The sequence below is a fragment of the Squalius cephalus genome (assembly GCF_949319135.1).
Source record: "Squalius cephalus genome assembly, chromosome: 21".
Taxonomy (NCBI): Eukaryota; Metazoa; Chordata; class Actinopteri; order Cypriniformes; family Leuciscidae; genus Squalius; species Squalius cephalus.
The window spans coordinates 11587014-11610561 of NC_137142.1; the positions used below are offsets into that span (position 1 = coordinate 11587014).

Consider the following 23548-nt stretch of genomic DNA (forward strand, 5'->3'; position numbering starts at 1 on the left):
AATCATCTTTCATAGACTCTATTGCTGTTTCTATTCCTGCTCGTCATTACTTACCTGCATTGAATTGTGTTCTTGCTGCTTCTATAAATAAACGCACCTGTTCATTGTTCATCTGACTCTACCATCGTCATTGTGTCCAAGCCCTGTTATTATGACAGAAATATTCCTTTAACAATATCAAAGCTCATGGTACAGTAGTTCCGTCTTAAAAGGTTTGTGCATAGTAATATATTTCTCTATGGAGAGGTTTACTTCCAGAACCCTGTTGTTGTGCTTCATTAAGTGATTAACTAAAAAAAATCCCAAAGGACAAGCTTCCACTTCAAAGGCCTCCATCTAATCATTCCCTTTTCTTTCAAAATTTGTGAAACATAATGAGCCCAGTTCTCCTGTGTGTGCCATACGGGAACTTTATGTTGGGACACTGGGCTCGGCTGGCCTGGGGTGCGTTTCCCAAAAGTAACTTTTGCTGTAAGTTCTATCGTTGCGACCATAGTTGGCTAACGATGCTTTTGGGAAATGCATCCCTGGTCAGGTTAATCATTCAGACTGATGCTAGGTGATGAATAGCATTCTTTATCAGTCACAACCTCTCCAAATAATCCCATAAATCACCACTATTGCTCCTATACCGTGACAACCGCTAACAGAGAGACATAAATAAATCAATACTTGATTAAATATTTAAAAAATAATTGTTATTTTATAACATGTTATTTGAATAAATCTCAGAACATATTTGTGACAATTAGGCACATATACATATACATTATATATATATATACAGTGAGGAAAATAAGTATTTGAACACCCTGCTATTTTGCAAGTTCTCCCACTTGGAAATCATGGAGGGGTCTGAAATTGTCATCGTAGGTGCATGTCCACTGTGAGAGACATAATCTAAAAAAAAAATCCAGAAATCACAATATATTATTTTTTAACTATTTATTTGTATGATACAGCTGCAAATAAGTATTTTAACACCTGTCTATCAGCTAGAATTCTGACCCTCAAAGACCTGTTAGTCTGCCTTTAAAATGTCCACCTCCACTCCATTTATTATCCTAAATTAGATGCACCTGTTTGAGGTCGTTAGCTGCATAAAGACACCTGTCCACCCCATACAATCAGTAAGAATCCAACTACTAACATGGCCCAGACCAAAGAGCTGTCCAAAGACACTAGAGACAAAATTGTACACCTCCACAAGGCTGGAAAGGGCTACGGAGAAATTGCCAAGCAGCTTGGTGAAAAAAGGTCCACTGTTGGAGCAATCATTAGAAAATGGAAGAAGCTAAACATGACTGTCAATCTCCCTCGGACTGGGGCTCCATGCAAGATCTCACCTCGTGGGGTCTCAATGATCCTAAGAAAGGTGAGAAATCAGCCCAGAACTACACGGGAGGAGCTGGTCAATGACCTGAAAAGAGCTGGGACCACCGTTTCCAAGTTTACTGTTGGTAATACACTAAGACGTCATGGTTTGAAATCATGCATGGCACGGAAGGTTCCCCTGCTTAAACCAGCACATGTCAAGGCCCGTCTTAAGTTTGCCAATGACCATTTGGATGATCCAGAGGAGTCATGGGAGAAAGTCATGTGGTCAGATGAGACCAAAATAGAACTTTTTGGTCATAATTCCACTAAACGTGTTTGGAGGAAGAAGAATGATGAGTACCATCCCAAGAACACCATCCCTACTATGAAGCATGGGGGTGGTAGCATCATGCTTTGGGGGTGTTTTTCTGCACATGGGACAGGGCGACTGCACTGTATTAAGGAGAGGATGACCGGGGCCATGTATTGCGAGATTTTGGGGAACAACCTCCTTCCCTCAGTTAGAGCATTGAAGATGGGTCGAGGCTGGGTCTTCCAACATGACAATGACCCGAAGCACACAGCCAGGATAACCAAGGAGTGGCTCTGTAAGAAGCATATCAAGGTTCTGGCATGGCCTAGCCAGTCTCCAGACCTAAACCCAATAGAGAATCTTTGGAGGGAGCTCAAACTCCGTGTTTCTCAGCGACAGTCCAGAAACCTGACTGATCTAGAGAAGATCTGTGTGGAGGAGTGGGCCAAAATCCCTCCTGCAGTGTGTGCAAACCTGGTGAAAAACTACAGGAAACGTTTGACCTCTGTAATCGCAAACAAAGGCTACTGTACCAAATATTAACATTGATTTTCTCAGGTGTTCAAATACTTATTTGCAGCTGTATCATACAAATAAATAGTTAAAAAATCATACATTGTGATTTCTGGATTTTTTTTTTTAGATTATGTCTCTCACAGTACTATTTTCGTAAATACTTATTTTCCTCACTGTATATATATATATATATATATATATATATATATATATATATATATAAATCATTGTAACTTTGTGTGTTTTTGACTAATTTTGTCTAAATTCCAATATCGCATTTTGTTATTCCCATCATCCTCAATGGTGATTCTCATTAACTGTACACTACTAAATAATTCATATCAAGATAAATAATTACTGCATTATCATATATATATATATATGATAATGTAGTAATTATTTATCTTGATATTAATTATTTACATTTACATTTAGTCATTTAGCAGACGCTTTTGTCCAAAGCGACTTACAAATTAGGACTAAATTAGGCGAGTCATTGTGAAGAGGCAAAAAACAACGCAAGAAGTGCTCAAAATACGAAGTTCAGGCATTGTTCAGAGTAGCATAAGCCCGATAAGCGAGGATATAAAGGAAAAGGAAAGGTTTATTTATTTATTTATTTTTATTATTATTATTATTATTATGTTAATGTCATGGTTACAAAAGACGGAAGCAAATGTGCAAGTAAAACTTTGTTTATTGATATGAAGAATAATGTCCGGTGATGAAGTAGGCAGACTGGTGACACAGGGACTAGATGGTCAGCAATGGTGTCCGTGAAGTGAAGTGATGCAGACGTGACAATCCAAGTGAAGACGAAATCCAGGTGAACAAGAAACAGGAACGGGAACACGAACAGGAACGCAAACAGGAACAGGATCACACACGGGAGACATCAAACAACGATCTGATAATGAAAGGAGAGTGCGGTGAGGTTTTAAAGGTGCGTGAATGAGCTGCAGCTAGAGTGATGAATGAGATCAGCTGGATCGCTGATCAGTCAGGATGAGCGGTAACGCCCACTCACACACACCCACACACACATAACAACAGTAACACGAGACGAGAAGGAAACAATGAATTTACGAACCGTGACAGTACCCCCCTTCCTAGGAGCGCCTACTGGCGTCCCCAGACTCCCTTACCTGTCGATTGTAATCATCAATAAGGGAGTGATCCAGGATGTCTCTGGCCGGTACCCAACTTCTCTCCTCCGGCCGTAACCTTCCCAGTCCACCAAGTACTGGATTCCGCGTCCCCTACGCCTTGAGTCCAGAATACTTGAAATCTTGTTTTTCTTCTTTACACTCTTTTACAAACGAACTTTTTCCTTTTTATAGCGTGTGAACATATCTGGAATACTATTCTCCTTAAAAAACAATCGGATTGCTCTGATATCGCTACATATATCCAACCTTTCGAACTTCCGCTACTAGCCTTAGCCCGCTAGCATTACACGCGTGGTCGCGCCTATCGATCGACTTATTTACACCCGTATCACTGAAAGCTATAATTCGCCATTATAGCACATCTGCTATAATGGCGAATATAACGGATGTGTGTCTAACGTTACCTTTGAGTGCAGGTGAGGACACCTTCGAGCTGCATTCTGTGCAGTTAGAGCTGGAATCCGTGGAGAAGCAGATCCGCAACCTACTAGAGAGACAGGCCGAGCTACGAGATCGACGTTTCGCGCTTGAAACATCACGCGCCGATGCTCACAAGTCAGTGGTTAGTAACCTTTTGACTCCGACCTCGTCTACTCCATGTGTTTCTCTGCCCAGGATGCGATCATCCCTGGTTTCATTCACTCCGGCACCGACACAACAACATGGACCCTGGGTGATTCCACAGCGGAAGACGCGGGCCAGGACCAGAGCTAGGACCTCTCCGCCCCTCCCGGCCTTCGAGATCTCCACCCGGAACCGCTTCTCCCCTCTACGCGAGACGGAATGCGACGCTGTGATCATCGGCAGTTCCATCGTCCGGCATGTCCGTGCTACCATAGGTAAAGGTAAGGTTCGCACTCACTGCTTTCCTGGTGCTCGTGTTCTCGATGTCGCTGCACAGGTTCCCGGGATTCTGAACGGTGACGAGCCCGTCGGAGCTGTCGTGCTGCACGCGGGAACGAACGACATCAGGCTACGGCAGTCGGAGGTTCTGAAGAAGGACTACAGGAGCCTGATCGAGACGGTACGCAGTACATCGCCTGAAACAACGATCATCGTGTCTGGACCGCTTCCCACCTACCGACTAGGACACGAAAGGTTCAGTAGATTATTTGCTCTAAATGAATGGTTAATGTCATGGTGTAATGAACAGAGACTGCTCTTTGTAAATAATTGGAATCTTTTCTGGGAGCGACCTAGGCTCTTCCGTGCTGATGGCCTTCACCCCAGCAGAATCGGAGCGGCTCTTCTGTCGGACAACATCTCCAAGACGCTACACACCATATGACTAGTAAGTCAAAGTCCAAATCACACTCTTTGCTGTCCAAACTTAATTGATATAAGTACCAATGTAGAACATTATATTGAAACTGTGTCTATTCCTCGTTTAGTGAGATCAAATAATAAATCTACTGCAGGATCTAAGAAAAATCTAATTGTGATTAAACCAGAAAATCTCAATATTAGTGAACAAAAACAATTTATAAAGCTAGGTCTTTTAAACATCAGATCACTTACACCTAAGGCGGTTATTGTAAATGAAATGGTCACAGATAATAGTTTCGATGTACTTTGCCTTACTGAAACCTGGCTTAAACCAAATGATTATTTCGGTCTTAATGAGTCTACTCCTCCTGGATACTGTTACAAGCATGAGCCCCTTCTGATTGGTCGTGGCGGTGGTGTTGCTATAATCTATAAAGATATTCTTACTGTTACTCAGAAAACAGGTCACAGGTTTAATTCGTTTGAAGTACTTGTGCTAAATGTTACTCTCTTAGATGTAAGAAAGAAATCCATATTATCTCTAGCCTTGGCTACTGTATATAGACCGCCAGGGCCTTACGCTGATTTCCTAAAAGAGTTTGCAGACTTTCTCTCAGATCTTTTGGTCAATGTCGATAAAGCATTAATTGTTGGAGATTTTAACATACACGTAGATAATTCAAATGATGCTTTAGGGGCTGCGTTTACAGATTTATTAAACTCCTTTGGGGTCAAGCAAAACGTAACTGGTCCCACTCATCGTCTTAATCATACGCTAGATTTAATTATATCACATGGAGCCGATCCAACCGATATAGATATTATACCGCAAAGTGATGAAGTCACTGACCATTACATGGTCACTTGCATACTACGTACCGCTGAAATTTGTCATGTTGCGCCGCGTTATCGACCAGGCAGAACAATCCTTCCAACAACTACAGATCATTTCTCAAATAGCTTACCTGATCTATCTCAGCTGCTCAGTGAACCCAAACAAACAGATGAACTAGAGGAAATGACTAGCACTATGAGCACCATTTTCTCTAGTACATTAGACATCGTTGCACCAATTATATTAAAAAAGGTTAGAGAGAAAACTAAAGCACCATGGTACAACAGTGCTACGCATGTTCTAAAGAGAGAAACTCGTAATTTAGAGCGTAAATGGAAACAAACTAATCTAGAGGTCTTTAGAATCGCATGGAAAGACAGTATGTCACGTTATAAAAAGGCCCTAAAAGCAGCCAGGGCTGAGCATCTCCGCAAACTAATAGAAAACAACCAAAATAATCCTAGGTTTTTATTTAACACCGTCGCTAGACTAACAAATAAACAGACGTTACCGGAGCAAAATATTCCGTCACAGTGTAGTAGTAATGATTTTATGAATTTCTTCACTGAGAAAATAGAAAGCATCAGAAACACAATTGTAAATGTACAATCTTTAATGGTGTCTTATGATTCAGCCTCAATTATCACCCCGCAAGAACAATTACAGCGCTTTGCAACTATAGGACAGGAAGAGTTAAATAAACTTATCATTGCATCTAAACCAACAACGTGTTTATTAGATCCAATACCAACTAAACTACTGAAACAAGTGTTACCTGTAGTGGAAGAGCCTCTTCTCAATATTATTAACTCGTCTTTATCCTTAGGTCATGTTCCAAGAATATTCAAGTTGGCAGTTATAAAACCTCTTATTAAGAAACCACAATTAGATCATAATAACCTAGCAAATTACAGACCCATTTCAAATCTTCCATTTATGTCTAAAATACTAGAAAAAGTTGTGTCCGCTCAACTGTGCTCTTTCTTGCAAGAAAATGATATCTATGAAAAGTTTCAGTCTGGATTCAGACCGCATCATAGCACAGAAACTGTGCTCGTTAAAATCACAAATGATTTACTTTTAGCTTCTGACCAAGGCTGTATCTCAATACTAGTTTTACTTGATCTTAGTGCTGCGTTCGATACTATAGATCACACAATACTCTTAGACCGACTACAAAACTACACTGGTGTTCAGGGACAGGCATTAAGCTGGTTCAGATCATACTTATCAGACCGTTACCATTTTGTCTGCGTAAATGGGGAAAAATCGAAGATAACGTCAGTAAACTACGGTGTACCGCAAGGATCTGTGTTAGGCCCTCTGCTATTCTCAATATATATGCTGCCACTTGGTAATATTATAAGAAAACATGGAATTAATTTCCACTGTTATGCTGATGACACTCAATTATATATTTCATCACGACCAGATGAAAACGCTAAATTATCTAAATTAACAGAGTGTGTTAAAGATATAAAATACTGGATGACATGTAATTTTCTGCTATTAAATTCAGATAAAACGGAGGTATTACTTATTAGTCCAAAAAACTGCCCACAAAACCTCTTACAATACAACTTTAATTTAGAAGGGTGTCCTGTTACTTTATCCTCTACAGTAAAAGACCTGGGTGTTATATTAGACCGCAACTTGTCTTTTGAAAATCATATTTCATATGTTACAAGAACAGCCTTTTTCCACCTTAGAAACATTGCTAAGCTACGTAACATGCTATCTGTTTCTGATGCAGAAAAGTTAGTTCATGCATTCATGACCTCAAGACTAGATTACTGTAATGCCTTATTAGGGCCCGAGCACCGATGGTGTGAGGACCCTCTTGGAATTGCTCTGTTTATTAGGGCCCGAGCACCGATGGTGTGAGGACCCTCTTGGAATTGCTCTGTTTATTATTATTATTATTATTCTTCTCCGCATTTAATTGCATTTTTGAGGGCCTAAACATGCTCGAAAACTCACGAAACTTTGCACACGCGTCAGAACTGGCGAAAATTTACATCTGATATAGGTTTCAGAATTGGACGGGGCAAAATGGCTCGATAGCGCCACCTATAAAAGTTCAACGGAGTGCGCCTCCCGCAACGTTCCACGTACGTGCACGAAATTCGGTACATACATGTAATGACCTAATACCTACAAAAAAGTCTCTTGGAGCATAGCCCTAAACACAACAGGAAGTCAGCCATTTTGAACTTCCTCTCAGATTTTTGTGCAGTTTTTGCCATTTTCAGGCCTCGTACTTTAACGAACTCCTCCTACAGTTTTAATCTGATCATCTTCAAATTTGGTGAGTGTAATCTTAAGGCCTTTGCGACGTTAAATTGCGAAGATCTTGAGTTTTCGTCGAAGGGCGGGTCCTCGGCGGCCTTACAAATTTCGATGTTTCGCCATGAAACAGGAAGTTGCTGTAACTCAGGCATGGAATGTCCAATCTGCCCCAAACTTCACACGTTTGATAAGAGTTCTGTCCTGAACACATGGCCATGCTCATATTCAGTTATAGTCATAGCGCCACCTGCTGGCAACAGGAAGTGACATGTTTAACACTGTTATGGACTCCTAATAACATATAAAAAAGTGCCAGCAAGTGCTAAACATGCAAACAACATACTAGAAGCATGCTAAAACATGCTAGCAAACTCTTAGCTAAGTGCTAAAGCATGCTATTATTGCAATTAAATAGGAATTTGCTGTAACTCAGGCATGGAATGTCCAATCTGCCCCAAACTTCACACTTTTGATAAGCGTTCTGTCCTGAACACATCTACATGAGAATATTCAGTTATAGTAATAGCGCCACCTACTGGCAACAGAAACTGACATGTTTAACACGTTGATGCCATTCTAGCAACATGTTAAAAATGCCATTGAGGTCTAAACATGCTACAAACATGTTAAAACATGCTAGCTAATGTTAAAACATGCTAGCAATACTTAGCTAAGTGGTAAAGCATGCTAATTCAATGAAACAGGATGTTGTTGTTACTCAAGAAGGCAATGTCCAATCTGCGCCAAACTTCACACTTTTAATAAACGTTCTGTCCTGAACACATGACCATGCTCATATTCAGTTACAGTCATAGTGCCACCTGCTGGCAACAGGAAGTGACATGTTAAACACTGTTGTGGACATAAAAACATATAAAAAAAGTGCCAGCAAGTGCTAAACATGCTAACAACATACTAGAAAAATTCTAAAACATGCTAGCAAACACTTAGCTAAGTGCTAAAGCATGCTATTGCTGCAATTAAATAGGAATTTGCTGTAACACAGGCAAGGAATGTCCAATCTGCCTCAAACTTCACACGTTTGATAAGAGTCATGGCCTGAACACATCTACATGAGAATATTCAGTTATAGTAATAGCGCCACCTGCTGTCAACAGGAAGTGACATGTTTAACACTGTTGTGGTCTCCTAATAACATATAAAAAAGAGCCAGCAAGTGCTAAACAGGTTAGTAACATACTAGAAACATGCTAGCAAACACTTAGCTAAGTGCTAAAGCATGCTATCACTGCAATTAAATAGGAATTTGCTGTAACCCAGGCATGGAATGTCCAATCTAGCCCAAACATCACACGTTTGATAAGAATCATGGCCTGAACACATGTCTATGCTCAAATTCAGTTATAGTAATAGCGCCACCTACTGGCAACAGGAAGTGACATGTTTAACACGTTGATGCCGTTCTAGCAACATGTTAAAAATGCCATTGAGTTCTAAACATGCTAGAAACATATTAAAACATGCTAGCAATACTTAGCTAAGTGCTAAAGCATGATAATTCAATGAAACAGGACTTTGTTGTTACTCAAGAAGGCAATGTACAATCTACCCCAAACTTCACACGTTTGATAAGAGTTATCTCTTGAACACATGTCCATGCTCATATTTAGTTATAGTCATAGCGCCACCTGCTGGCAACAGGAAGTGACGTTTAACACTGTTCTTGACTCCTAATAACATATAAAAAAAATGCCAGTAGGTGCTAAACATCCTACCAACATACTAGAGACATGCTAAAACATACTAGCAAACACTTAGCTAAGTGCTAAAGAATGATATTACTGCAATTAAATATGAATTTGCTGTAACTCAGGCATGGAATGTCCAATCTGCCCCAAACTTCACACTTTTGATAAGCGTTCTGTCCTGAACACATGACCATGCTTATATTCAGTTACAGTCATAGCGCCACCTGCTGGCAACAGGAAGTGACATGTTTAACACTGTTATGGACTCCTAATAACATATAAAAAAGTGCCAGCAAGTGTTAAACATGCTAACAACATACTAGAAACATGCTAAAACATGCTAGCAAACTCTTAGCTAAGTGCTAAAGCATGCTATTATTGCAATTAAATAGGAATTTGCTGTAACTCAGGCATGGAATGTCCAATCTGCCCCAAACTTCACACTTTTGATAAGAGTCATGGCCTGAATACATCTACATGAGAATGTTCATTTTTAGTAATAGCGCCACCTACTGGCAACAGGAAGTGACATGTTTAACACGTTGATGCCGTTCTAGCAACATGTTAAAAATGCCATTGAGTTCTAAACATGCTAGAAACATGTTAAAACATGCTAACAATGCTTAGCTAAGTGCTAAAGAATGCTAATTCAATGAAACATGACTTTTTTGTTACTCAAGAAGGCAATTTCCAATTTGCACCAAACTTCACACGTTTGATAAGAGTTCTGTCCTGAACACACATCCATGCTCATATTCAGCTATAGTCATAACGCCACCTACTGGCAACAGAAACTGACATGGTTAACACAGTAATGCAGTACTAACCACATAATTATTGTGTACTAAGCATGCTAGAAACAGACTAAACATGCTAGCAACACTTAGCTGAGTCATGAAGCATGCTATTATCACCATTATACAAAACATTTTGTTACTAACTTTGACAAACTCTTACTATATATACCTCCTTAAATGTACATTTCCCAACCATGCTCTGTCTTCCTAAAGCCACCGAGTGTTGATGGCACGGGTGCGAGGGCCCTTTCATCGCTGCTTGCAGCTTTAATTAGGGCCCGAGCACCGATGGTGTGAGGACCCTCTTGGAATTGCTCTGTTTATTATTATTATTATTATTCTTCTCCACATTGAATTGCATTTTTGAGGGCCTAAACATGCGCGAAAACTCACGAAACTTTGCACACGCGTCAGAACTGGCGAAAATTTACATCTGATATAGGTTTCAGAATTGGACGGGGCAAAATGGCTCGATAGCGCCACCTATAAAAGTTCAACGGAGTGCGCCTCCTGCAACGTTCCACGTACGTGCACGAAATTCGGTACATACGTGTAATGACCTAATACCTACAAAAAAGTCTCTTGGAGCATAGCCCTAAACACAACAGGAAGTCAGCCATTTTGAACTTCCTCTCAGATTTTTGTGCAGTTTTTGCCATTTTCAGGCCTCGTACTTTAACGAACTCCTCCTACAGTTTTAATCTGATCATCTTCAAATTTGGTGAGTGTAATCTTAAGGCCTTTGCGACGTTAAATTGCGAAGATCTTGAGTTTTCGTCAAAGGGCGGGTCCTCGGCGGCCTTACAAATTTCGATGTTTCGCCATGAAACAGGAAGTTGCTGTAACTCAGGCATGGAATGTCCAATCTCCCCCAAACTTCACACGTTTGATAAGAGTTCTGTCCTGAACACATGGCCATGCTCATATTCAGTTATAGTCATAGCGCCACCTGCTGGCAACAGGAAGTGACATGTTTAACACTGTTATGGACTCCTAATAACATATAAAAAAGTGCCAGCAAGTGCGAAACATGCTAACAACATACTAGAAGCATGCTAAAACATGCTAGCAAACTCTTAGCTAAGTGCTAAAGCATGCTATTATTGCAATTAAATAGGAATTTGCTGTAACTCAGGCATGGAATGTCCAATCTGCCCCAAACTTCACACTTTTGATAAGCGTTCTGTCCTGAACACATCTACATGATAATATTCAGTTATAGTAATAGCGCCACCTACTGGCAACAGGAAGTGTCATGTTTAACACGTTGATGCCATTCTAGCAACATGTTAAAAATGCCATTGAGGTCTAAACATGCTAGAAACATGTTAAAACATGCTAGCAATACTTAGCTAAGTGCTAAAGCATGCTAATTCAATGAAACAGGATGTTGTTGTTACTCAAGAAGGCAATGTCCAATATGCGCCAAACTTCACACTTTTAATAAACGTTCTGTCCTGAACACATGACCATGCTCATATTCAGTTACAGTCATAGTGCCACCTGCTGGCAACAGGAAGTGACATGTTAAACACTGTTGTGGACATATAAAAACATATAAAAAAAGTGCCAGCAAGTGCTAAACATGCTAACAACATACTAGAAACATGCTAAAACATGCTAGCAAACACTTAGCTAAGTGCTAAAGCATGCTATTGCTGCAATTAAATAGGAATTTGCTGTAACACAGGCATGGAATGTCCAATCTGCCCCAAACTTCACACGTTTGATAAGAGTCATGGCCTGAACACATCTACATGAGAATATTCAGTTATAGTAATAGCGCCACCTGCTGTCAACAGGAAGTGACATGTTTAACACTGTTGTGGTCTCCTAATAACATATATAAAAGAGCCAGCAAGTGCTAAACAGGTTAGCAACATACTAGAAACATGCTAGCAAACACTTAGCTAAGTGATAAAGCATGCTATTACTGCAATTAAATAGGAATTTGCTGTAACTCAGGCATGGAACGTCCAATCTGCCCCAAACTTCACATGTTTGATAAGAATCATGGCCTGAACGCATGCCTATGCTCAAATTCAGTTATAGTAATAGCGCCACCTACTGGCAACAGGAAGTGACATGTTTAACACGTTGATGCCGTTCTAGCAACATGTTAAAAATGCCATTGAGTTCTAAACATGCTAGAAACATATTAAAACATGCTAGCAATACTTAGCTAAGTGCTAAAGCATGCTAATTCAATGAAACAGGACTTTGTTGTTACTCAAGAAGGCAATGTACAATCTACCCCAAACGTCACACGTTTGATAAGAGTTATCTCTTGAACACATGTCCATGCTCATATTTAGTTATAGTCATAGCGCCACCTGCTGGCAACAGGAAGTGACGTTTAACACTGTTCTTGACTCCTAATAACATATAAAAAAATGCCAGTAGGTGCTAAACATCCTACCAACATACTAGAGACATGCTAAAACATAATAGCAAACACTTAGCTAAGTGCTAAAGAATGATATTACTGCAATTAAATATGAATTTGCTGTAACTCAGGCATGGAATGTCCAATCTGCCCCAAACTTCACACTTTTGATAAGCGTTCTGTCCTGAACACATGACCATGCTTATATTCAGTTACAGTCATAGCGCCACCTGCTGGCAACAGGAAGTGACATGTTTAACACTGTTGTGGACTCCTAATAACATATAAAAAAGTGCCAGCAAGTGTTAAACATGCTAACAACATACTAGAAACATGCTAAAACATGCTAGCAAACTCTTAGCCAAGTGCTAAAGCATGCTATTATTGCAATTAAATAGGAATTTGCTGTAACTCAGGCATGGAATGTCCAATCTGCCCCAAACTTCACACTTTTGATAAGAGTCATGGCCTGAACACATCTACATGAGAATGTTCAGTTATAGTAATAGCGCCACCAACTGGCAACAGGAAGTGACATGTTTAACACGTTGATGCCGTTCTAGCAACATGTTAAAACATGCTAACAATGCTTAGCTAAGTTCTAAAGAATGCTAATTCAATGAAACATGACTTTGTTGTTACTCAAGAAGGCAATGTCCAATTTGCACCAAACTTCACATGTTTGATAAGAGTTCTGTCCTGAACACACATCCATGCTCATATTCAGTTATAGTCATAACGCCACCTACTGGCAACAGAAACTGACATGGTTAACACAGTAATGCAGTACTAACCACATAATTATTGTGTACTAAGCATGCTAGAAACAGACTGAACATGCTAGCAACACTTAGCTGAGTCATGAAGCATGCTATTATCACCATTATACAAAACATTTTGTAACTGACTTTGACATACTCTTACTATATATACCTCCTTAAATGTACATTTCCCAACCATGCTCTGCCTTCCTAAAGCCACCGAGTGTTGATGGCACGGGTGCGAGGGCCCTTTCATCGCTGCTTGCAGCTTTAATTATTATTATTATTATTCTTCTCCGCATTGAATTGCATTTTTGAGGGCCTAAACATGCGCGAAAACTCACGAAACTTTGCACACGCGTCAGAACTGGCGAAAATTTACATCTGATATAGGTTTCAGAATTGGACGGGGCAAAATGGCTCGATAGCGCCACCTATAAAAGTTCAACGGAGTGCGCCTCCCGCAACGTTCAACGTACGTGCACGAAATTCGGTACATACGTGTAATGACCTAATACCTACAAAAAAGTCTCTTGGAGCATAGCCCTAAACACAACAGGAAGTCAGCCATTTTGAACTTCCTCTCAGATTTTTGTGCAGTTTTTGCCATTTTCAGGCCTCGTACTTTAACGAACTCCTCCTACAGTTTTAATCTGATCATCTTCAAATTTGGTGAGTGTAATCTTAAGGCCTTTGCGACGTTAAATTGCGAAGATCTTGAGTTTTCGTCAAAGGGCGGGTCCTCGGCGGCCTTACAAATTTCGATGTTTCGCCATGAAACAGGAAGTTGCTGTAACTCAGGCATGGAATGTCCAATCTGCCCCAAACTTCACACGTTTGATAAGAGTTCTGTCCTGAACACATGGCCATGCTCATATTCAGTTATAGTCATAGCGCCACCTGCTGGCAACAGGAAGTGACATGTTTAACACTGTTATGGACTCCTAATAACATATAAAAAAGTGCCAGCAAGTGCTAAACATGCTAACAACATACTAGAAGCATGCTAAAACATGCTAGCAAACTCTTAGCTAAGTGCTAAAGCATGCTATTATTGCAATTAAATAGGAATTTGCTGTAACTCAGGCATGGAATGTCCAATCTGCCCCAAACTTCACACTTTTGATAAGCGTTCTGTCCTGAACACATCTACATGAGAATATTCAGTTATAGTAATAGCGCCACCTACTGGCAACAGGAAGTGTCATGTTTAACACATTGATGCCATTCTAGCAACATGTTAAAAATGCCATTGAGGTCTAAACATGCTAGAAACATGTTAAAACATGCTAGCTAATGTTAAAACATGCTAGCAATACTTAGCTAAGTGGTAAAGCATGCTAATTCAATGAAACAGGATGTTGTTGTTACTCAAGAAGGCAATGTCCAATATGCGCCAAACTTCACACTTTTAATAAACGTTCTGTCCTGAACACATGACCATGCTCATATTCAGTTACAGTCATAGTGCCACCTGCTGGCAACAGGAAGTGACATGTTAAACACTGTTGTGGACATATAAAAACATATAAAAAAAGTGCCAGCAAGTGCTAAACATGCTAACAACATACTAGAAACATGCTAAAACATGCTAACAAACACTTAGCTAAGTGCTAAAGCATGCTATTGCTGCAATTAAATAGGAATTTGCTGTAACACAGGCATGGAATGTCCAATCTGCCCCAAACTTCACACGTTTGATAAGAGTCATGGCCTGAACACATCTACATGAGAATATTCAGTTATAGTAATAGCGCCACCTGCTGTCAACAGGAAGTGACATGTTTAACACTGTTGTGGTCTCCTAATAACATATATAAAAGAGCCAGCAAGTGCTAAACAGGTTAGCAACATACTAGAAACATGCTAGCAAACACTTAGCTAAGTGATAAAGCATGCTATTACTGCAATTAAATAGGAATTTGCTGTAACTCAGGCATGGAACGTCCAATCTGCCCCAAACTTCACATGTTTGATAAGAATCATGGCCTGAACGCATGCCTATGCTCAAATTCAGTTATAGTAATAGCGCCACCTACTGGCAACAGGAAGTGACATGTTTAACACGTTGATGCCGTTCTAGCAACATGTTAAAAATGCCATTGAGTTCTAAACATGCTAGAAACATATTAAAACATGCTAGCAATACTTAGCTAAGTGCTAAAGCATGCTAATTCAATGAAACAGGACTTTGTTGTTACTCAAGAAGGCAATGTACAATCTACCCCAAACGTCACACGTTTGATAAGAGTTATCTCTTGAACACATGTCCATGCTCATATTTAGTTATAGTCATAGCGCCACCTGCTGGCAACAGGAAGTGACGTTTAACACTGTTCTTGACTCCTAATAACATATACAAAAATGCCAGTAGGTGCTAAACATCCTACCAACATACTAGAGACATGCTAAAACATAATAGCAAACACTTAGCTAAGTGCTAAAGAATGATATTACTGCAATTAAATATGAATTTGCTGTAACTCAGGCATGGAATGTCCAATCTGCCCCAAACTTCACACTTTTGATAAGCGTTCTGTCCTGAACACATGACCATGCTTATATTCAGTTACAGTCATAGCGCCACCTGCTGGCAACAGGAAGTGACATGTTTAACACTGTTGTGGACTCCTAATAACATATAAAAAAGTGCCAGCAAGTGTTAAACATGCTAACAACATACTAGAAACATGCTAAAACATGCTAGCAAACTCTTAGCCAAGTGCTAAAGCATGCTATTATTGCAATTAAATAGGAATTTGCTGTAACTCAGGCATGGAATGTCCAATCTGCCCCAAACTTCACACTTTTGATAAGAGTCATGGCCTGAACACATCTACATGAGAATGTTCAGTTATAGTAATAGCGCCACCAACTGGCAACAGGAAGTGACATGTTTAACACGTTGATGCCGTTCTAGCAACATGTTAAAACATGCTAACAATGCTTAGCTAAGTTCTAAAGAATGCTAATTCAATGAAACATGACTTTGTTGTTACTCAAGAAGGCAATGTCCAATTTGCACCAAACTTCACATGTTTGATAAGAGTTCTGTCCTGAACACACATCCATGCTCATATTCAGTTATAGTCATAACGCCACCTACTGGCAACAGAAACTGACATGGTTAACACAGTAATGCAGTACTAACCACATAATTATTGTGTACTAAGCATGCTAGAAACAAACTGAACATGCTAGCAACACTTAGCTGAGTCATGAAGCATGCTATTATCACCATTATACAAAACATTTTGTAACTGACTTTGACATACTCTTACTATATATACCTCCTTAAATGTACATTTCCCAACCATGCTCTGCCTTCCTAAAGCCACCGAGTGTTGATGGCACGGGTGCGAGGGCCCTTTCATCGCTGCTTGCAGCTTTAATTATTATTATTATTATTATTCTCCGCATTTAATTGCATTTTTGAGGGCCTAAACATGCTCGAAAACTCACGAAACTTTGCACACGCGTCAGAACTGGCGAAAATTTACATCTGATATAGGTTTCAGAATTGGACGGGGCAAAATGGCTCGATAGCGCCACCTATAAAAGTTCAACGGAGTGCGCCTCCCGCAACGTTCCACGTACGTGCACGAAATTCGGTACATACATGTAATGACCTAATACCTACAAAAAAGTCTCTTGGAGCATAGCCCTAAACACAACAGGAAGTCAGCCATTTTGAACTTCCTCTCAGATTTTTGTGCAGTTTTTGCCATTTTCAGGCCTCGTACTTTAACGAACTCCTCCTACAGTTTTAATCTGATCATCTTCAAATTTGGTGAGTGTAATCTTAAGGCCTTTGCGACGTTAAATTGCGAAGATCTTGAGTTTTCGTCAAAGGGCGGGTCCTCGGCGGCCTGACAAATTTCGATGTTTCGCCATGAAACAGGAAGTTGCTGTAACTCAGGCATGGAATGTCCAATCTGCCCCAAACTTCACACTTTTGATAAGCGTTCTGTCCTGAACACATGACCATGCTCATATTCAGTTACAGTCATAGCGCCACCTGCTGGCAACAGGAAGTGACATGTTTAACACTGATATGGACTCCTAATAACATATAAAAAAGTGCCAGCAAGTGCTAAACATGCTAACAACATAATAGAAGCATGCTAAAACATGCTAGCAAACTCTTAGCTAAGTGCTAAAGCATGCTATTATTGCAATTAAATAGGAATTTGCTGTAACTCAGGCATGGAATGTCCAATCTGCCCCAAACTTCACACTTTTGATAAGCGTTCTGTCCTGAACACATCTACATGAGAAAATTCAGTTATAGTAATAGCGCCACCTACTGGTAACAGGAAGTGACATGTTTAACACTCTTGTGGTCTCCTAATAACATATAAAAAAGAGCCAACAAGTGCTAAACAGGTTAGCAACATACTAGAAACATGCTAGCAAACACTTAGCTAAGTGCTAAAGCATGCTATTACTGCAATTAAATAGGAATTTGCTGTAACTCAGGCATGTAATGTCCAATCTGCCCCAAACTTCACACATTTGATAAGAATCATGGCCTGAACACATGTCTATGCTCAAATTCAGTTATAGTAATAGCACCACCTACTGGCAACAGGAAGTGACATGTTTAACACTTTGATGCCGTTCTAGCAACATGTTAAAAATGCCATTGAGTTCTATACATGCTAGAAACATGTTAAAACATGCTAGCAGTACTTAGCTAAGTGCTAAACCATGCTAATTCAATGAAACAGGACTTTGTTGTTACTCAAGAAGGCAATGTACAATCTACCCCAAACTTCACACGTTTGATAAGAGTTATCTCTTGAACACATGTCCATGCTCATATTTAGTTATAGTCATAGCGCCACCTGCTGGCAACAGGAAGTGACGTTTAACACTGTTCTTGACTCCTAATAACATATAAAAAAATGCAAGTAGGTGCTAAACATCCTACCAACATACTAGAGACATAATAAAACATACTAGCAAACACTTAGCTAAGTGCTAAAGAATGATATTACTGCAATTAAATATGAATTTGCTGTAACTCAGGCAAGGAATGTCCAATCTGCCCCAAACTTCACACTTTTGATAAGCGTTCTGTCCTGAACACATGATCATGCTTACAGTCATAGCGCCACCTGCTGGCAGCAGGAAGTGACATGTTTAACACTGTTATGGACTCCTAATAACATATAAAAAAGTGCCAGCAAGTGCTAAACATGCTAACAACATACTAGAAACATGCTAAAACATGCTAGCAAACTCTTAGCTAAGTGCTAAAGCATGCTATTATTGCAATTAAATAGGAATTTGCTGTAATTCAGGCATGGAATGTCCAATCTGCCCCAAACTTCACACATTTGATAAGAATCATGGCCTGAACACATGTCTATGCTCAAATTCAGTTATAGTAATAGCGCCACCTACTGGCAACAGGAAGTGACATGTTTAACACTTTTATGCCGTTCTAGCAACATGTTAAAAATGCCATTGAGTTCTAAACATGCTAGAAACATGTTAAAACATGCTAACAATGCTTAGCTAAGTGCTAAAGAATGTTAATTCAATGAAACATGACTTTGTTGTTACTCAAGAAGGCAATGTCCAATTTGCACCAAACTTCACACGTTTGATAAGAGTTCTGTCCTGAACACACATCCATGCTCATATTCAGTTATAGCCATAACGCCACCTACTGGCAACAGAAACTGACATGGTTAACACCGTAATGCAGTACTAACCACATAATTATTGTGTACTAAGCATGCTAGAAACAGACTAAACATGCTAGCAACACTTAGCTGAGTCATGAAGCATGCTATTATCACCATTATACAAAACATTTTGTAACTGACTTTGACATACTCTTACTATATATACCTCCTTAAATGTACATTTCCCAACCATGCTCTGTCTTCCTAAAGCCACCGAGTGTTGATGGCACGGGTGCGAGGGCCCTTTCATCGCTGCTTGCAGCTTTAATTAGCTGGTTGTCCTGCATCCTCAATAAACAAGCTACAGTTAGTCCAAAATGCCGCCGCTAGAGTTCTTACTAGATCAAGAAAATACGATCATATAACACCAATTCTGTCGTCTCTACATTGGTTACCTATAAAGTTCCGTATCAATTACAAAGTATTGCTACTGACCTATAAAGCCCTAAATGGTTTAGCTCCCGTGTATTTAACGGAACTTCTATCGCCCTACAATCCATCGCGCTCTTTAAGATCACTAAATTCGAGGCTTCTGGTCATTCCTAGGATATCTAAGTCCACTAAAGGAGGGAGAGCTTTTTCACATTTAGCTCCTAAACTGTGGAATGGCCTTCCTGATATTGTCCGAGGCTCAGACTCGCTGTCCCAGTTTAAAACTAGATTAAAGACGCATCTCTTCAGCCAGGCATTCACATAATACTTACATTTTATACTACAGTTGAATCAGATTGAATGCATTAATATTGCGAACAGCAGCTACGCTAATTATTTCCCATATGCTTTTCTGTTGTTATCTCGGGACGCTAGTCCCGAGGTAAATACAGATCGTCAGCTCCAGTTTGTATCCAGCCTCTCATGGAAACTACAGATTCTCCAACACCCGTGCAGAGACGACTCGGCGCCTGTGAAGAGACGACTCGACGCTGGCGATGTTTATGCCCTAAATCAATACATGATTAACTAACTGTATTTCTCTATGTACATTTCTGAAATGCACTTTCTGTAAAGCTGCTTTGAAACAATATGTATTGTGAAAAGCGCTATACAAATAAATTTGAATTGAATTGAATTGAATACGATTGACCGAATATGTGGGTTCCCCTTCTACGATTCGCGGCGGTGGGGGAACCGGGACTGGCGGATTAATACGAGAATAAAACACGGGCTTGACTTTGGATACATGGAACACGGGATGAATCCTCCTGTACACTAGAGGGAGGTTGAGGTGGACTGCCACTGGACTAATGATCTTGGTGACAGTGAACGGGCCGATAAATTTAGGAGCAAGTGTATTAGAAACGGAGTGGAGACGAATGTTCTTGGTAGAAAGCCACACTTTGGAACTGACGACGTATACGGGAGGCCTAGACCAGTGGCGATCGGCTTTGGCCTTGGTGCACGCTCCCACCTGGAGTAGAGTCTCAAGGGCTCTAGACCAAGTGCGATGACACCTCTGGACGAAGGCGTGAGCGGAGGGGACCGCGACTTCGGACTCCAGACTAGGAAAAAATGGTGGCTGGTAACCTACACTACACTCAAACGGAGATAGGCCCGTGGATGACACTGGCAACGTATTGTGTGCGTACTCCACCATAGACAATTGCTGGCTCCATGAGGAAGGATTCTTGGAGACCAGACATCACAACGTTCTCTCCAAATCTTGGTTGGCTCTCTCAGTTTGACCATTGCTCTGGGGATGAAACCCTGAGGACAGACTGACAGTCGCCCCCAGTAGTTTACAAAACTCTTTCCAAAATTTGGACACAAATTGGGGTCCTCTGTCGGAAACCACGTCTGTCGGGAGGCCATGTAAGCGAAAGACGTGATTAACGACGGTCAACGCTGTCTCCTTGGCTGAGGGTAATTTGGGCAAGGGAATGAAATGTGCCGCCTTCGAGAACCGGTCAACTACGGTCAAAACTACCGTGTTACCCTGGGAGGGTGGGAGGGCGGTGACAAAATCTAGCGAAATGTGGGACCAGGGTCTCGAAGGGACAGGCAGCGGTTGAAGTAACCCGTCTGGGGATCGATTGGAAGTCTAACGAGTGGCACAAACTGAGCAAGCCAAAACAAAACTGTGAACATCACGAGCCATGAGTGGCCACCATAATCGTTGCTTGACCAAAAACTTGGTACGACTAACTCCTGGATGACAAGCCACGTTGGAACAATGCCCCCACTGAATAACGTCGGACCGTAATCCCTCCGGTACAAATAAGCGGTTCGGTGGGCAACCGGCCGGAGGCATTACCCCTTCTAAGGCCTTCCTGACCATCGATTCGACCTCCCATACGAGTGTGGAGACAAATAGATATTCGGGTAAAATGCACTCGGGAGTAGACAGGCATTCGGAACGGTCAAAAATGCGCGATAAAGAATCGGGTTTGATGTTTTTAGAACCCGGGCGGTACGAGAGTGTAAAATCAAAACGTCCGAAAAAAGTGCCCACCGAGCCTGCCTGGAGTTCAATCTTTTGGCAGTTTTAATATATTCCAGATTCTTGTGGTCTGTCCAGACGATAAAAGGTACCCCCGACCCTTCTAACCAGTGGCGCCATTCCTCCAACGCTAACTTGACTGCCAACAATTCTCTGTTACCAATGTCATAATTGCGTTCGGCAGGGGACAAACGATGAGACAAAAACGCGCACGGATGCATTCTGTCGTCTGTGGGAGAACGCTGGGAAATCACTGCACCTACCCCCACCTCTGACGCGTCGACCTCCACCACGAACTGACGTGATGTATCAGGGGCAATGAGGATGGGGGCTGAAACAAAGCGGCCTTTCAGTTTGGTAAACGCAGCCTCGACTGCGTCTGACCACCTGAACGTAGTTCTGGGGGAGTTCAAGGCAGTCAGACGTGAGGCTAGTTGGCTGAAGTTGCGAATAAACCGCCGGTAGAAATTGGCGAACCCCAGAAACCTCTGTAGGGCCTTACGGGAATCTGGACTTGGCCATTCCACCACAGCCTTAATCTTCTCAGGATCCATGCGTATTCCCTCAGTCGACACAATGTACCCTAGGAAAGGAACAGACTGTGCATGAAATGAACATTTCTCCGCCTTGACAAAAAGCCTATTCTCTAGCAACCTCTGAAGCACTCGTCGGACGTGCTGCACGTGTTCCTGGAGAGAAGATGAAAAAATCAATATGTCATCCAGGTAGACATATATGAACTGGTCGACCATATCTCGCAGCACGTCGTTAACGAGTGCCTGGAAGACTGCTGGGGAGTTGGACAAACCGAAAGGCATGACCAAGTATTCAAAGTGCCCCCTGGGGGTGTTAAAAGCAGTCTTCCACTCATCCCCCTTCCTGATACGGACCAAATGATAAGCATTACGTAAGTCCAATTTAGTGAAGACGGACGCTCCCTGCAACCTCTCGAAGGCTGAAGACATCAACGGCAAAGGATAAGTATTCTTTACCGTGATGCTGTTCAGCCCCCGGTAATCAATACAAGGTTGCAAAGACCCGTCCTTCTTCCCCCCCCCCAAAAAAAGAACCCCGCCCCTGCTGGAAAAGAGGAAGGTCGGATGAACCCCGTTGCTAGAGAATCAGAAATATATTTCTCCATGGCCCCCCTCTCTGGAACAGAAAGCGAATATAACTTGCCTTTAGGCTGATATTTTCCTGGCAGTAAATCTATTGCACAGTCATAGGGACGGTGCGGAGAAAGAGACGCAGCCCGAGACTTACTGAACACTTCCTTCAGGTCCTGATACTCCTCGGGCACGTTAGATAAATCCACTGCTTCCTCCTGAAACACAGAGACAGAAACAGACGAACAAGCAGACACAAGACAGGACTCATGACATTTAGTGCTCCATTCCAACACTGCTTGCTGCTGCCAGTCTATCTTGGGGTTGTGGTTGATGAGCCAGGGATGTCCTAGGACAATGGGTGCGAGGGGTGAGTCCAGTATGTAAAATGAAAGGGTTTCAGTGTGGTTGCCTGACGTAACGAGCGTGATGGGTCCGGTGGTGAGTGAGATGTTGGGTAGGTCTTGACCGTTGAGTGCGTGGACTTCAATCTTGTGGGTGAGTGGTAGGAGGGGAACTTGGAATTTGTGTGCAAAAGAACAGTCCATGAAGTTACCTTCGGCCCCTGAATCCACCAGTGCTTGACAGCCGTGCTCGTGGGCTGACCATCTTAGTCTTACTGGAAGGAGCGTAGATGTAGATGAGGTCTTCTCGGCGGAGATCCCACCCGACAGTAGCCTCATTCTTACTGCCGGGCTTGCCCTTTTACTGGGCAGCTGAAAGCGAAATGTCCTGATGCCCCGCAGTACAGGCAGAGCCCTTGGGATCTCCGCCTCTCCTTCTCCTCCCGAGTAAGCCGAGCTCGCCCGACCTGCATGGGCTCGTGATCGTAGACGGGGCTGACCGCAACCCCGCCGCTGGACCGTTGATGTTCGGCTCCTTCCGTCAGTCGGCTGGGCAGCCTCCGTCGCTCGACCTGAGATAAACGTGCGTCTACTCGAAGAGCCAGTT

The 23548-nt window shown here is 41.6% G+C and overlaps 1 protein-coding gene across 4 annotated transcripts; it reads left to right on the forward strand.

The window, feature by feature from the left end:
• Positions 1-3476: 3476 nt before the first annotated feature.
• LOC307149027 (uncharacterized protein) lies at positions 3477-20080 on the forward strand. Of its 4 annotated transcripts, none has more exons than XM_079855043.1 (2): positions 3477-4606; positions 19862-20080. In XM_079855043.1, exon 1 carries the CDS (start codon positions 3686-3688, stop codon positions 4601-4603), a length of 918 nt encoding a protein of 305 aa, XP_079711169.1. In that variant the 5' UTR covers positions 3477-3685; the 3' UTR covers positions 4604-4606; positions 19862-20080. The 4 variants fall into 4 exon arrangements, with proteins under 4 accessions (XP_079711169.1, XP_079711168.1, XP_079711170.1 ...); XM_079855042.1 differs by having other exon boundaries at positions 19869-20080; XM_079855044.1 differs by having other exon boundaries at positions 19879-20080.
• The last annotated feature ends 3468 nt before the right edge of the window (positions 20081-23548 follow it).

Coding starts and splice junctions, on each gene's coding strand:
- LOC307149027 (XM_079855043.1), top strand. CDS start 3,686: ATGGCGAATATAACGGATGTGTGTCTAACGTTACCTTTGAGTGCAGGT.